The sequence below is a fragment of the Fistularia commersonii genome, chromosome 18 (assembly GCF_037954325.1).
Source record: "Fistularia commersonii isolate RoL2024-O1a breed Wild chromosome 18, RoL_Fcom_v1.0, whole genome shotgun sequence".
In the NCBI taxonomy this organism is placed as follows: Eukaryota; Metazoa; Chordata; class Actinopteri; order Syngnathiformes; family Fistulariidae; genus Fistularia; species Fistularia commersonii.
Window position 1 is genome coordinate 12,125,408 of NC_141301.1, and position 12,838 is coordinate 12,138,245.

At 42.1% G+C, this 12,838-nt stretch overlaps 1 protein-coding gene across 2 annotated transcripts in view; it reads left to right on the plus strand.

Moving 5' to 3' along the window:
- sik2b (salt-inducible kinase 2b) overlaps positions 1-12,838 on the plus strand; it is a 45,452-nt gene that overhangs the window by 11,837 nt on the left and 20,777 nt on the right. For both annotated transcript variants that reach the window (XM_086164021.1, XM_086164022.1), the window contains exons 4-5: positions 1,571-1,634; positions 10,140-10,301. In XM_086164021.1, the coding sequence (XP_086020147.1) occupies positions 1,571-1,634; positions 10,140-10,301 (226 nt within the window). The remainder of the gene's footprint in view (positions 1-1,570; positions 1,635-10,139; positions 10,302-12,838) is intronic.

Genomic DNA, 12,838 nt, shown 5'->3' on the forward strand with positions numbered 1-12,838 from the left:
AAACATCAGCAACTCCCATCCGTGATGGCAGTCTTATCTGCACACAAGCCCACGGCATCTGAAGAGGAGAATGTCAGCTAAAGTAATAGACTACCACTGTATACCACACATTTAAGAATTTGCTTCTTTCATTAAATAACCTAAGGGGTGGATTTAAAAGTTTTCTGAATAAGTATTGACGGCAGGTATTAAAGTATGACTTCAACCTTCCAAGGGATTCATAAACGAAAAATGTGGAGCATTGGCAATCCCTTTAAGCCTAATGAAATAAGATTTGTTCTCACGAGTGAATCAATGAAGTAAAAACAAAGATAAGGAACTCTAGTTTGGAGAATATTGTTCGAGTAAAACGTGCTGTCGAAAATGCCGGGTGAGCGTTCGCGATGAAGTGTCTCCTTACCTGTTTATTTTCCCTCTTCACCCCCCCCCCCCCCCCCCAATATTGCAGAGTGATCTATTTGTGGGAGTAGCTACGTGGAACAAATCGTTCCTGTTTGTAGCACATAAGAAAAAAAACACAGTGGATGTTTTACCTCATGATACATAAGAGCAGCGCCCATTTTAATGGATGCTGTTCACAAATGTCTGCTTTGTGAATGGCTGCTTTAACTCTTACTGAAATCCATAATCAGCCACATTCTTTCTTCACCGGACAGAATTTGTCGGAAGTTTTCATCCAATCTTTGTGGACCAACACTAAACATGGCTCTCATATCCGCAATCCATGAATCGTTCAGTGAAACCGATAGAAAATTGATCCTGAACAATGAGCGTGGGCTTTCGAGTGTGAATGTCTGGCTCGCTGCGTCTGATTCATCCTCTCCATCTGATTTCTCTCCTCCGCATTTAATTCTATTCACCTCCTGAATGTTTCTGCCTCTAAATCGGTTCTCCATCTCCCACGCAACTTGGCACCGTTCGAGAACTGGAAGGTTTCAAGTCCCATTCAAACATACTATGCAACACTAACCGGCCTCTGCCATCCTCTTACACAGTGCCGTATTTAGACACGGTGTAATTCATGTAATATTTTTGGTTTGATATTTGTCATATTTTTATCTCAGAAGACCCAAGGTCTTGTTTGGCTATATTTTTACTTTTATTTTGGCTGATTCAGACCCGACAAGCACGAAAACAAACGTGGAGACCCAGATTTCTACAGAACAGAAAGTCAACCCAAAATATGATGTCCAGATGTTGAACTCCGGTCTTAGGAGGTTGAGCCACTGCTGCCTGTCGCTATCGTTTTCTTCATTTATCGAGATCATTTGATCTTAGCGTGTAGAAAAGTTCTTGTCTACGCGTTCCATCTCACCAGCAACCAAGACTCTAAAAGAGACAATTTAATGACTTCTTGTATTTTTAATAGTCATTCTAGTGAAGGAACTGTTTTGTTTATCTTATATGTCGTAGCACAAACAAAACCCGTATTTCCGTTACTGCCTGCCATTAATGGTCTCCAAGGATTTTCTTGAATCTTGAATTTTCTCATGTATTTACATTAATTTCCTGCTCTGTCTCCCCCTCCCTTGACTCCTGTTTCCTTTTTCTCCCCCTCTACCTTTCTCAGGTGATGGAGACAAAGAACATGCTTTACTTAGTCACAGAGTACGCCAAGAACGGCGAGATCTTCGGTAAGTGGTCTTTCCCAGTGCACGGTCGGTCTGACCTTTTTGTTTTTGTTTTTTTTCCTCATGTCCCCAACAACACATTTAAGCCCCCCCCCCCCATACCATTGTCACTAAAACCTCCCATGGTTACGTCAGTACTGTTTCAGACAAACAAGGAAGTAAGTATCAAAGTCTTCCTGAGTTTGCATTACTGGTGTGATCCAAAGTCACATGACAGATATCCAAGAAAAAGCCCGTGTCATGTGCTTAAAAAAAAAAATGCGCTAAATATGTTGGCACTTACTGTCATAAAACAAGATGAAAATGTACTGACTACCAGACATAGAAACCCGCTTATCGATTATGTGGTGCAGATTTTTAGCATTTTTCTAAATACTTGAAAAAAAAAAACAACAACAAACAAACAGCAATTTCATCCCTCAATTTTTATTGACTGCTGAATGTCACTCGTGAAAGTTTTCCTCCTCCTCCTCTGCTGCGCTGACGGGTATCCTCCACGAAAAACAGCAGCGGCCCGGCGCCGTCTGTTCCTTCGACTCTCTGCACACTTATTTAACGTCCCCTTTGCGAGGAACGGCCATTAGTTTGGTTTTATTTGCGGCAAACAAATAGCAGTAGAGCAGATAACAGAGGTTAAAGGTGATACGAGAGGCAAATTATTTCTGGGTGCAAAAGGCGACCCCTCGGCGGACAGTTTCTCCATTCTCCTCTCTGAGAACGGAGAAATTCAGTACTTGTATAGAGAGTGATAAAAAGCTTCCAAAAAAAGAAGCTACGTGATATGAGACGGCATTAATCTCACACGAGAGGAAGAAAAATTAAAATTATAAATCACAGATGGCCGTCTGTGCTACCGTCAACTTAAGCTTGTATTCAGAAAATTCAGCATAGAAATTTTGGAAACTCTAGTGTAAGCGGGAGGCAGCTGGAACACACACGAATCCTCCTCAAGTTGTCCCTGGATATTTGAAATATCTCTTGCATGATGGATGTGGTCATTATTAGTTGTGTAGCAACATCAGACAAAAGGAGATCATAGTGACTTATTGATGTTGGACCTTTTGGAAGTGGTTCATAGCTAAAGAGCTGTTTTTTTTCTTCCCCCCTCATCTTTCATACTCAACCATTTATAATTCACATATTTCAGAAAAAAAAAAATGTAATAAAGAATAAAACGCGTTTCGCTGTGAAAACAGCCGGACTCCAGGTGTTTGCACATTGCCCCGGTGTAAAGCAAATACCCACATTTCCATTGTAAAGGAACTGACTAGTCAGAACATCGCAAGAATAGCAAACGAAGATAAGAAATTATCTTTGTCTCCCATAGAGCCGCGTACGGTCTATCGCTGCCAGGCACACGCGCTGAACTTGGACATTGTGTCTCCACTGATCTCCAGTTGAGCAATGTTTGCATCATACTGGTGCACAATTAGTCAGAATTTATTGCTCGTTTTCGCGGTTGTTGCGAGATTGTAAATGTTTATATCCAGCATTGCAGAACTGCACTTGTTTAATGTTTCGCGAGTCCCTCTGTCTTGTACTACCAAGTACTACAATCACAATATTTCATGATATTCAACCAAAGTAGAGACCCGTGTTACTGTATTTAGATAGCTTTTGAGTGGATCACAGGCCTCACCTATTAGACAGTCGGAGAATGTTTGTTTGTGCTTCGCCTTCTTCCACACACCGTTTACTCGTAGGATTACACAATAGTCCACGGTAAACATAACAACCATGTCTGTTGTTCTGTTTGTGTGCGTCTTTGTATGGTTGAGGCCACTGTTCTACTTGTGATGTTGACTCAGCAACCGCAGCTCCTGCTCTGGTGACCTAGACAGAGCTAAGAAGCAGGTGGCAGGGAGCGCGGGTGAGAAGAATGTGATAAAATGTGTGGGAATTATGGATATGTACGGGCATAAAAATAAGAATAATATCATACATACACCGTCACTGCAGCTTGATTTTTAAGGGAGCCGTTCCAGTCAGCATAGATATGACCATCATATGAATATGAATGTAAACGTCCCCGAGTTATGATAACCCAGCTTTGGACTGTTCATACATTTCCTCACGGCTCATCCGATGGCATTACAAAACTGTTGGCCTGATTTCTCTGAAACCTCAACCCCGATTGCACAATGAAATATTATGTAAGAAAAGTGCCGCATATGTCATTGTCATTTGCAGCACCGGCCGCTTGGATTCGGGCGAGCTGACACGGACTGACAGCTGCGGTCCTAGATTTGACTCTGGAAAGCAACACGTTCCCTATCTCAGTCTCACAAGATTGACTGTTTTTGTTTCTGTAAGCGTACGAGACGGATCTTTACGCACAGAAACAGATACTTGAACTGTCACATCTCTCGTCTCTCTGGCTGCATGGTCGTGCTCCTCGAGAGTTGCGTGCCACTTTGTTGCAATTGACATTTTCTCAAGCCATTGTTGGGCTATAGTTTACAACCGGGACGGGATCAGAATTTAATGCACCATAGCGCAACCAATGGAAACTCATCAATGCGAGAATAGACCCGCCTCGAAATTTTTGCTCTGCAGCCCAAACAGTCGCCGCTGTAGGAGATGAGTAGGAGGGGTATTGTTTATGTCATTTTTGCTCCGAGGGTGTCTGGAGATATCGAGACAAAGAACCGGAGCCGCATTTGGCACAAGAAGGATGATAGTGACGGGTTCATTCTCTGGGAGAGCAGGGTGGGCACATAATGGGCACAGCAGAGGCATCCGTGCCTGTTTCTGATGAGCAATTGTGTCTGTCAGTCACCCTGCCCTTCCACTGTATGATATTATACCGCAGGATGGATCAAACCTGGAAATTGGGTCAACTACAAATAAATCAGAGTTGCGGGGAGGAGAGGCAGGAGGGAAGAGGAGGCTGAAGAGAAGAAAGGCGCATGCAGGGGACATCCATCTGAATTTGGAAGGTGGTGCGGAAATGTAGGGCATGCATATTTAAGAAAGCACGACAGGAGAGAATGGAGTGTAATATCTGGCAGTCGGTAGGATCATTCACACAGATCTTTCAGCTGATAAAAGAATTAGGAGGGTACTCTGTTTTTTTTTTTTTTTTTTTTAAATACTTGTTTTCTTGGATAAGCTTGACAATTTTCAAACCATCCTTCATGTTGAAAGGTCAGTAGTGTAACAATGTCAGAAACTTAAACCCTGCGCAGAGCGAAAAGCAGGCAGTCGGAAAATACATGAATAGACTTTTAATTTTTTTTTTTTTCCATATTTGTGGAAGTGCTTTTTTACAGGGAAAATATTTGATCTTGAAATCCGCATCTTTTAGTAGAGCAAGATACACGTCTCTCTTTTGTGTTTCAGTGCAGTTAAGTAGGTTGTTGGTGGATATTTGGAGCCGCACATTCAACCGGTCCATTTGTAGTAAAGTGATTTAGCGAAATAACTTGTGGTTATTAATGCTGTCACTCTCTGAAATATGTCAAACAGTCGGATAATGAATCAGAAGAATAAATGTAGAAGTCATCAGTCATTACCATAAATCCATCAACTGCAACAGCCTGCCGTGTTACGTAAACCCTTTGAAAGTTAATAGTTCCTGTAAATTTCCTACGTGTCACCAAGCCTGTAGTTTACAGAGGGTAGCTGACATATGATGTGCCGCCTCATATTTGCGTTCGGCGCATCCTTTTCCACAACGGCGGCAGATAATTGAAGCTATTTTTGATGTACAACAGAGAGGGTAATTGTGAGGTAATCTCGTCAGCTGCTGTTCATGAACACCGCCAATGGAGCCACGGGCTCTCGCTCTTGCATTCGGGAACAATTCTGCATTTGTTGGCGGTCTAAATTTGTAGCCTCAGCATTTTTCACTCTGTACAATTACGGCAATTTCGAGAACAAAGCTGAGGATTTATTCTATAGAATAGAGTTAATATCTACCTCTGAGGTGATGCATCCAGAAAGCAAAGCAGTTTCTGGATAAAGCAACTAGTTACAGTCTCACCAATGTCACATTGATTAATAACGAGAAATCCGAACATATGTTCGGGATATTTGCAGTCCGGTTTTGTCTTTGGTCATCTTTAACTATCTCTCTGGTATTTCCTGCTTATGTTCATGTAAACCCTTGTTTATTTTGCGTAATTGTATATTATACTTTCTGCCATTGCTACGGTTGTTCGTCGATAGTTTCTTGATTCATTATTTTGGAAGGAAATTTCCTACAAATTTCTTCCATCAATTAGCAAGTATTGTATGTTTATATTTCTATTTCACTTTTTTTAATATTGTCTCAAGGTTATTCCTCTGAGAGAGGAGTGATAACAAATATCATTAAAAAAAAAAAAAAAAAAAGTAATTTCGAATGTGACTTTTGTCTTCATTTTTGAAAAACTGAGCCACAGTCTTTCCGTCTGCACGAGTACAGCTGGTATCCAATTGAAGAAACCTGTCACAACTGAAGGCTGCAGCTTGTGGATTGTAACTTGGATGAGAAGGCAGCGCTCTGCTCCAGCTCGCTCCTGCCACTTTAAACCCTCGGGGTGCAAGTATTAAATCAGCACTAACATCTCTCAACACTCTCAGAGATGTGACTTAATGCGGGTGCCGCATTTAAGTAGTCTGAGTATCAGTTACAAATGTGGAAAAATAGTATGTGTTTGCCCCTTTGCCCTGCACACACACACATGCGCTGCTCTTCCTTCACTCGCCCGCCCCGTTGTCATCTGAAGTCCAGCCAGAGGTCTATCCAACAATCCAGTCTGCAGCCATGATATTTATCCCATCTAAACCTGAGCAGCTGTTAAGAGAATAAACTCCTCACCCAGCTCTCTGCAGAAGTGGAACAGAGTGGCTGTTGAGCTGTTCCCTAATACCCGTATGATTCATCCTTGTTCGAGGTCATTTTCCCAGAAAGCATTTGTGCAGGTCTTGCTGCGCCGAGGCCCTTGCCCTTGCCAACGTTGTATTACCAGATTAGTCATTCTTTCACCAGGGCAACGTAGCAGCGTTTCGGCTTGTGTGTCAAAATGTAGTGGTTCGAAGCAAGGATCGCCGAGGAAGAGAATGGCGCTTAACACGCGGACCGAGGAGAATTTCATCATTAAAATTGTCTAATTTGCTAATTCCCGATCCGTGTGATCGGGTTTTGATTGAGCGGGTTTTGGTGTCAGAGTATTGTCCGATCGAATCAAGGCAGAGTAGAGGTGCTGACTCTCATTTAGGGCAAATCAAGGGGAAGTTAGATTCACTTTATGCGTCTGTCTCTACATGTGGAATGAACTGTTGTTCATTTGTGAGTCCCAAGAATGTTTAGATATTAATGTTTAGCTGATTACATGTAAACAACAAAAGTTTTTCAAATGCCACCCTATTTTGATTTTTCTGTATGAAATCCCGAATTCCTACTGCTTCATTGTCACTATTTTCTGCCCTTAATTCCCTAACAATGTAGGCTGCAATTTGACATAAAGGAACAAGTTTTGAGAAATGCTGGCAAATCATGTTGGGTATTTTTCAGAGATATCATAGACCGATACGGTCCCCGAAGTTAAGGTGATTTGCAATTTAAAAAAAAAAAAAAAAAAGTGTCAATCTATTTTGGAATTTGTCTTAAAAGCAGTTTCAGAAATCGTGCGGGCACCATTTCAGTACCGTCCGCAGTCAGTCTCGGACTCGGAGCGTTAGTACAAGCAAGACTATAAACAGCCGTGTCTCCTCCACGCAGCATTTGGCCACGCGCGTGAAGGTCAGAAATCAAGTTGCAAAACACTCTCTTGGGCTTGTTTTAATACCACTCAGAAACACTCCTCCACTCTAGGAAATACTGTGGTATTAAGTCCTAATTCTTCTTGATTTAATTGTGCCTGTTCAACTTTATAGATTGGCAGATTTGTCATTTCGTTGTCGGGTGATGGTGCTTCCTCCGTTGGAAGTGGTGAAATGAAAGTAGAGGTTGGATAAGCACTTTATAGTACAGCTGGAAATGTATAATTTTGGACAGCAACGGTATCACGGTACATTGTTTTTTGTAAGAAAGCCCCAAAAACTTAATTGGAAGTGATATTTATAGGACATGTTTCACACGGTACGGAGAGCATGAAGCTCATATAAAAGCTAATGATGCAAAGCCCTTTTCTCCCGCAAGTCCCATCTGAAAAAGCGCTCGAATGTAACACATTAAAGTGAAGCGGCACAAACTAAAACTAGACACCGACATCGTTTGACTTCGAACAAGAGACATTTCTTTCTTTAATTCCCCCCCCCCCCCCCCCTCCCCCTCCTAAAAGCAGTTCTCCAAAATACTGCCTTTTCCGCCCAGCGGGTGAGTTCACTCTGTGCGTACATTTACCTCCCTATTATTTCACAACCTGTTTTACTTTTGTTTAGATAGAAAGAAAAGGAAATAACGATGGCTTACTTTGCCACCACTTGGAACCACCGTCGTCCGACAACTTCAGCGTCCAATCGATGGAGGTCAGAGACTATCTAAGCACTGTACGAGAGACAGACAGCAGAACAGCCCATTGAAAACACTGACAAGTGTTGGATTCGCACAGAACGGCTCTGTGGCAGAACAACTGGACCACTGTATAAATGCGCTCGGTGCAGTGGCATCATGCCGGCGTCATGTGGTTCTGTGTAAACAAACAAAGCATAACAGCGATGGGGTTATTGTCGTGTCATTGCAGAATTTATGTCTAAAAAAAAAAAGGAGGGGGGCTGGGAGTGGTTCCTCTTATAAAAAATGTTAATGCTGTACTTTCTGTACTGGCAAATCAAGGCTTCACCCTCATTCTAACAGACTGACCTACATCAACAAAGGGAGTTTTTAATTTATTTTTTTTTTTTTTTTTTTTTTTATGAGCACTTTCTTGACTGGTGCACCTCGGACTTCAGCGACACATTCCCCTCCACAGTGTTTTTTTTATTAGCAGCGTTGCCTCAAAGCAGACCAGGTCACTGAATGGCTTCCCGTATGGAATTTGCCAGCTACTATCTAATCAGTTGCGAGGTATTCATCAACCAAGCTGTTACTGAAACAAGAACGTCATCTCCCTGAGGGTTCGGAGTACACTGTACGGCCCCTTATAATTAGCCGCACCGTCTTTCATCTCACTGGTGAATTTTTGACAAACTCTTAACTCGAAGCATAAATAATAAAGTTTTTATCACATGGTCCAGTACCTACGGGGCACAGGTAGCTCTACATCTAGCTTTCTTACATGGTCAAACTCAGTGCGACCTCACAAAAGCCAAAATTTGAAATCATATTTTGAAATATTAGTGGTAAAATAAAGGTCGAAATACAACAGGGAGGCCTTAGTGTCCTAAGGTGTTGAAACATGAGCTGCCAGGACACTGAGTCTTGATATAATTGTATTTTTCACACTTGTGGCTATTCACGTGGAGATAGGTCGCTGCCTTGTGCTGCGGATGTCATCCGGTTTGGCTGGCGGTCTGCATCCCTGCCAGATGAAAGGGAAGCCAACGCGGCGGCCAGTCTTGTTTGCCACTGAGTGTGAATTCAAGAGTTACAAAGCTGTTCGGACACAGAGGTGTGAAGAGGAGCCCCGCCGACCGCAACAAACACCACATTTTCCAAAGATCACAGCGCCGCGAAAATACTCCTGTAGCCATTGTCTGATGGGATGACTTTGAAAGACATTGTCATTCAAAGGAATAACATGCCAAAGGCTTTATGTTGAATTGAAATCGTTAAATGAGACGAATGCTGCAAGAAAAAAAGACTTTGGTAAATCATCCACTTTAGAAACCTTGTAAAAAACAAAAAAAAAAAAACTGACTTTTCTGTGTCTCTTAGTAGATGAGCTAATATTTCAGAAGTTTTCATCTATTTTATTTATTGTTTCGGTCCTTTAAGTAATTCATCGGGTTAATGCATTGATATTGCTCTCTGCTGACTTTGTACGTGTGATTAAGGCAGTTATGTTTGCTGATAAATCACAAACCGTATCGTTCATTCAAGCTATAATACCGTCACCCAGCAGTCTCAACTGCCGCACAAACTCACACCATGTTCCAACCTGATGTTATGTAGCAACTGGCCAGTTCTCAGAAATCTAGTCCTCCCCTTTCCTCCTCCAGCTATGACAGCACTGAATATTCTCCACTGTCAGCCTTGCTTCCTGTCTCTCTCTCTATCTTTCCCTCACATGCTCTCTCTCTCTCTCACACACACACATACACATTTCAAATAGGGACTTTTTGAAAGGAAAAAGTACAGCATGCACCGAGTTGCTTTATACATCAGGGTGTAATGTAAAGCAGCTGCAAACTGCTATTGGCACCAGGCCTGTAGCCCATCAAAACTAAATCATCCTCTCAACACAACCGCCGACACACCAGGGAATGAAAAATCAGTTTGAATGTTTTCTGTTGTACTCCGCGCTAGAGTCGAACGCTCGCAGAGCCACATCGTATTTCATCAAACGTATGTTATTCCCGCTTACCTGTTATCGCTTATCATTCCCTCTCCACTCCCTCGCTTTTTCTCTCCGGCTACAGATTATCTGGCGAAGCACGGTCGTCTCAGTGAGCTGGAGGCCAGGAGGAAGTTCTGGCAGATCTTGTCGGCGGTGGAGTATTGTCACAACCGCAATATCGTCCATCGGGATTTGAAGGCAGAGAATCTGCTGCTAGATGGCCATATGAACATCAAAATTGCAGGTACGGTCTGTGTCACTCAAGGGAAGCTGAGTCCAATTTGCCAACGATATCGGCGCAGAAGTATACGGCGGTGACCTCTAAGATGGCCATGACGTCAATAAGAAATGTCTCAACTTAAAGCAACGGCTGTTTAGAAGCATTGTGAAATGGTCAGTTTGCTGATATTCTGACTTTACCCCAACTACAAATTTACATCCCCTTACATTATAATTTTTTTTTTTAGCCACTGACTTTAGTCCAGCAGGTAAGCCAAGTGCTGCATCTGTAGGCAGTTTGTTTTTTGCAATGCATACACTTTCATGCAACACAAATATACCCCTTAATAAGTGTCAGGCCGTACCGTGTGTTTCACTGCTTTAGTAAAGCAGCAGCGACTGTTAACACCCTCCCTCGTTCTGAAGAATGTCGGAATTTTCCTCAGAAGCATTTCAGAAAAACAAAACAAAAGGGAGACATAAACAATGTCCATCACAAAATGTAAACCGAATAACTGAGAGAAAAATAAGTCGACAAAGTAGGATTAGTTGTATAGATACTTGTAGAGATAAAATCTAGATGATACTCTACATTTCATTAGAGGGGGAAAAAAAAAAACAGAAGTTCCTACATAACTGAAGAACTTTTAGTCATTATTTTAATCCTTTGGTCTAGCATAATTCGTTGCTACTTTATAAAGTTTACACATGATAAAAGTCATTTAGTCAAGTTATATAGAATCGGGGAAGGGGGGGGAAATTCAAAGTTCAAAGAGAGGAAGCGCCAATGCGTCTCAAGTTATTTTCAGCTCAAAACTTACCAGTACTTCAAAATTACAAAGCTCAATAACAAAGTATGGCTTTCCAAAATGTTCAGAACATTTGGGGATTTCATAAAACTTCTTCATTAACTGTGGAATTCTGTGCTGACCATCCTCCTTTTTCTCCACCATGAAAAATTGTGTAACCAAATCCATGTGTCAAAATAGATCAAGTTCATGAAGGCTGCGATTGTGATTTTGGAATTGGTGATATTCACTCCCATCCTAATCTTCTCCTTGTTCCCACCCAGACACCCACGCAATCCCCAATTAATTGCTACTCGAATATTTTTTTTTTCCCCCTCATTGTTTTTATTGGCTCCAATTTCATTGCTGCTTGTTCTGTCCTTATGCGCGAACACAGCCCTGCCTGCGTAACATGGCCTTCTCCTTTGTTGCACTTGAAGCCAAAGGAGTCTCTCAGATAATCAGAAAAAACAATTTTTGTCCCGGAGGGGCAATTGGGGGGAAAAAAAAATAATGTCCTGGGATTCACTTCCTGGGCTCGGGATTTTGAATTCCATTATACTGGAATTCAAAAGGGTTTCAGCTGGAACATCTGGGGCAATGGTTTCTGTTCTATTCACCAGCCAGCCAGCCAGCCAGCCAGCTCCGGTGTCTTTTACCGCAAAAGTCAGTCAGTGAATTGTTAACCCCACAAAAGCGTTGTTCAGGACAGGTCAAGGGGGCATGGTCATACAAGTATAAATATTTCTCTCTCTGCTATTTGTTTAAAATCAGCACTGGATGCCATTTAAATGAAGAAAAATCCAGCATTTATTTCTTTTAATCCAGTTAAATGGGTAAATGTGCCCATTTAGAACCCCAACCACTCGAATGCACGTCAATAGATCAGAGATGACCCCCCTCCACCCCCAGTGACACCAGCTACAAATTTTGAGGTGGAAACCTGGATTGGGACTCGAGTCTGTAGTACAAGGTTTAAAGTGTGAGTACGAGGCAACTGGGCTTTACGGCCAGCTAGTGGGACGTCAACTTGCTGTGCGCTCGTAATTGAAGGAGGGGGAGTCGGTGAAATGGGAGTGTCTACTTTTTGAGACCGTAAGGCAGGGAATCGCAAGGATTGTTGCATCCAGCAGACCGGAACAATTAAACCTTTCGAAGTCCTTGTAAAGTGAGCCGGTAACATCGGGATAGTTTGGTACAAGAGGCGTGCAGACATTCCGCGCAAACACGGCTCAAGTAAGCGCCTTAAGGAAAATTAGCATCCGGTCATCTAATGACAGGGACGCTTGGTTGAGCACATACTGTACATCTGCCAAGTCCAGTGTTTAAAAAACAAAAAACAAACAGTTTGATTTTACCAAAAAGTGAATGGCCGCACTTTTTCGCCGCACAAAAAGTGTCTCGGACGTTTTTATATTAATCAGACAAATCAACTTTGCTGCATTTCGTGTTCAAATTGTCAGACGGACAGGGGTCCAAAGATAACCTCCCTGATAGGAGTATACTGTATTTGAATCATGTCTGATAAACAGAACATGCTTAACTGTATGAGGAGAGTATAGTCTTGAATACAGAACTCGAACATTGTTCAGTTGTTTGGGGACCAAATGATGTGTTCATCAGATAAGGAGAAAATTGGACACGAGGGTATGAATATTAGGGAGTGTTTTTTCACCTGGATAATTACCTACTTCATCCTGTCCACTGTTTCTCAGATGGATCTAAGATGATAACCTGGAGATGTTATTACCCCAGCAGTAATTTTCACAAACAT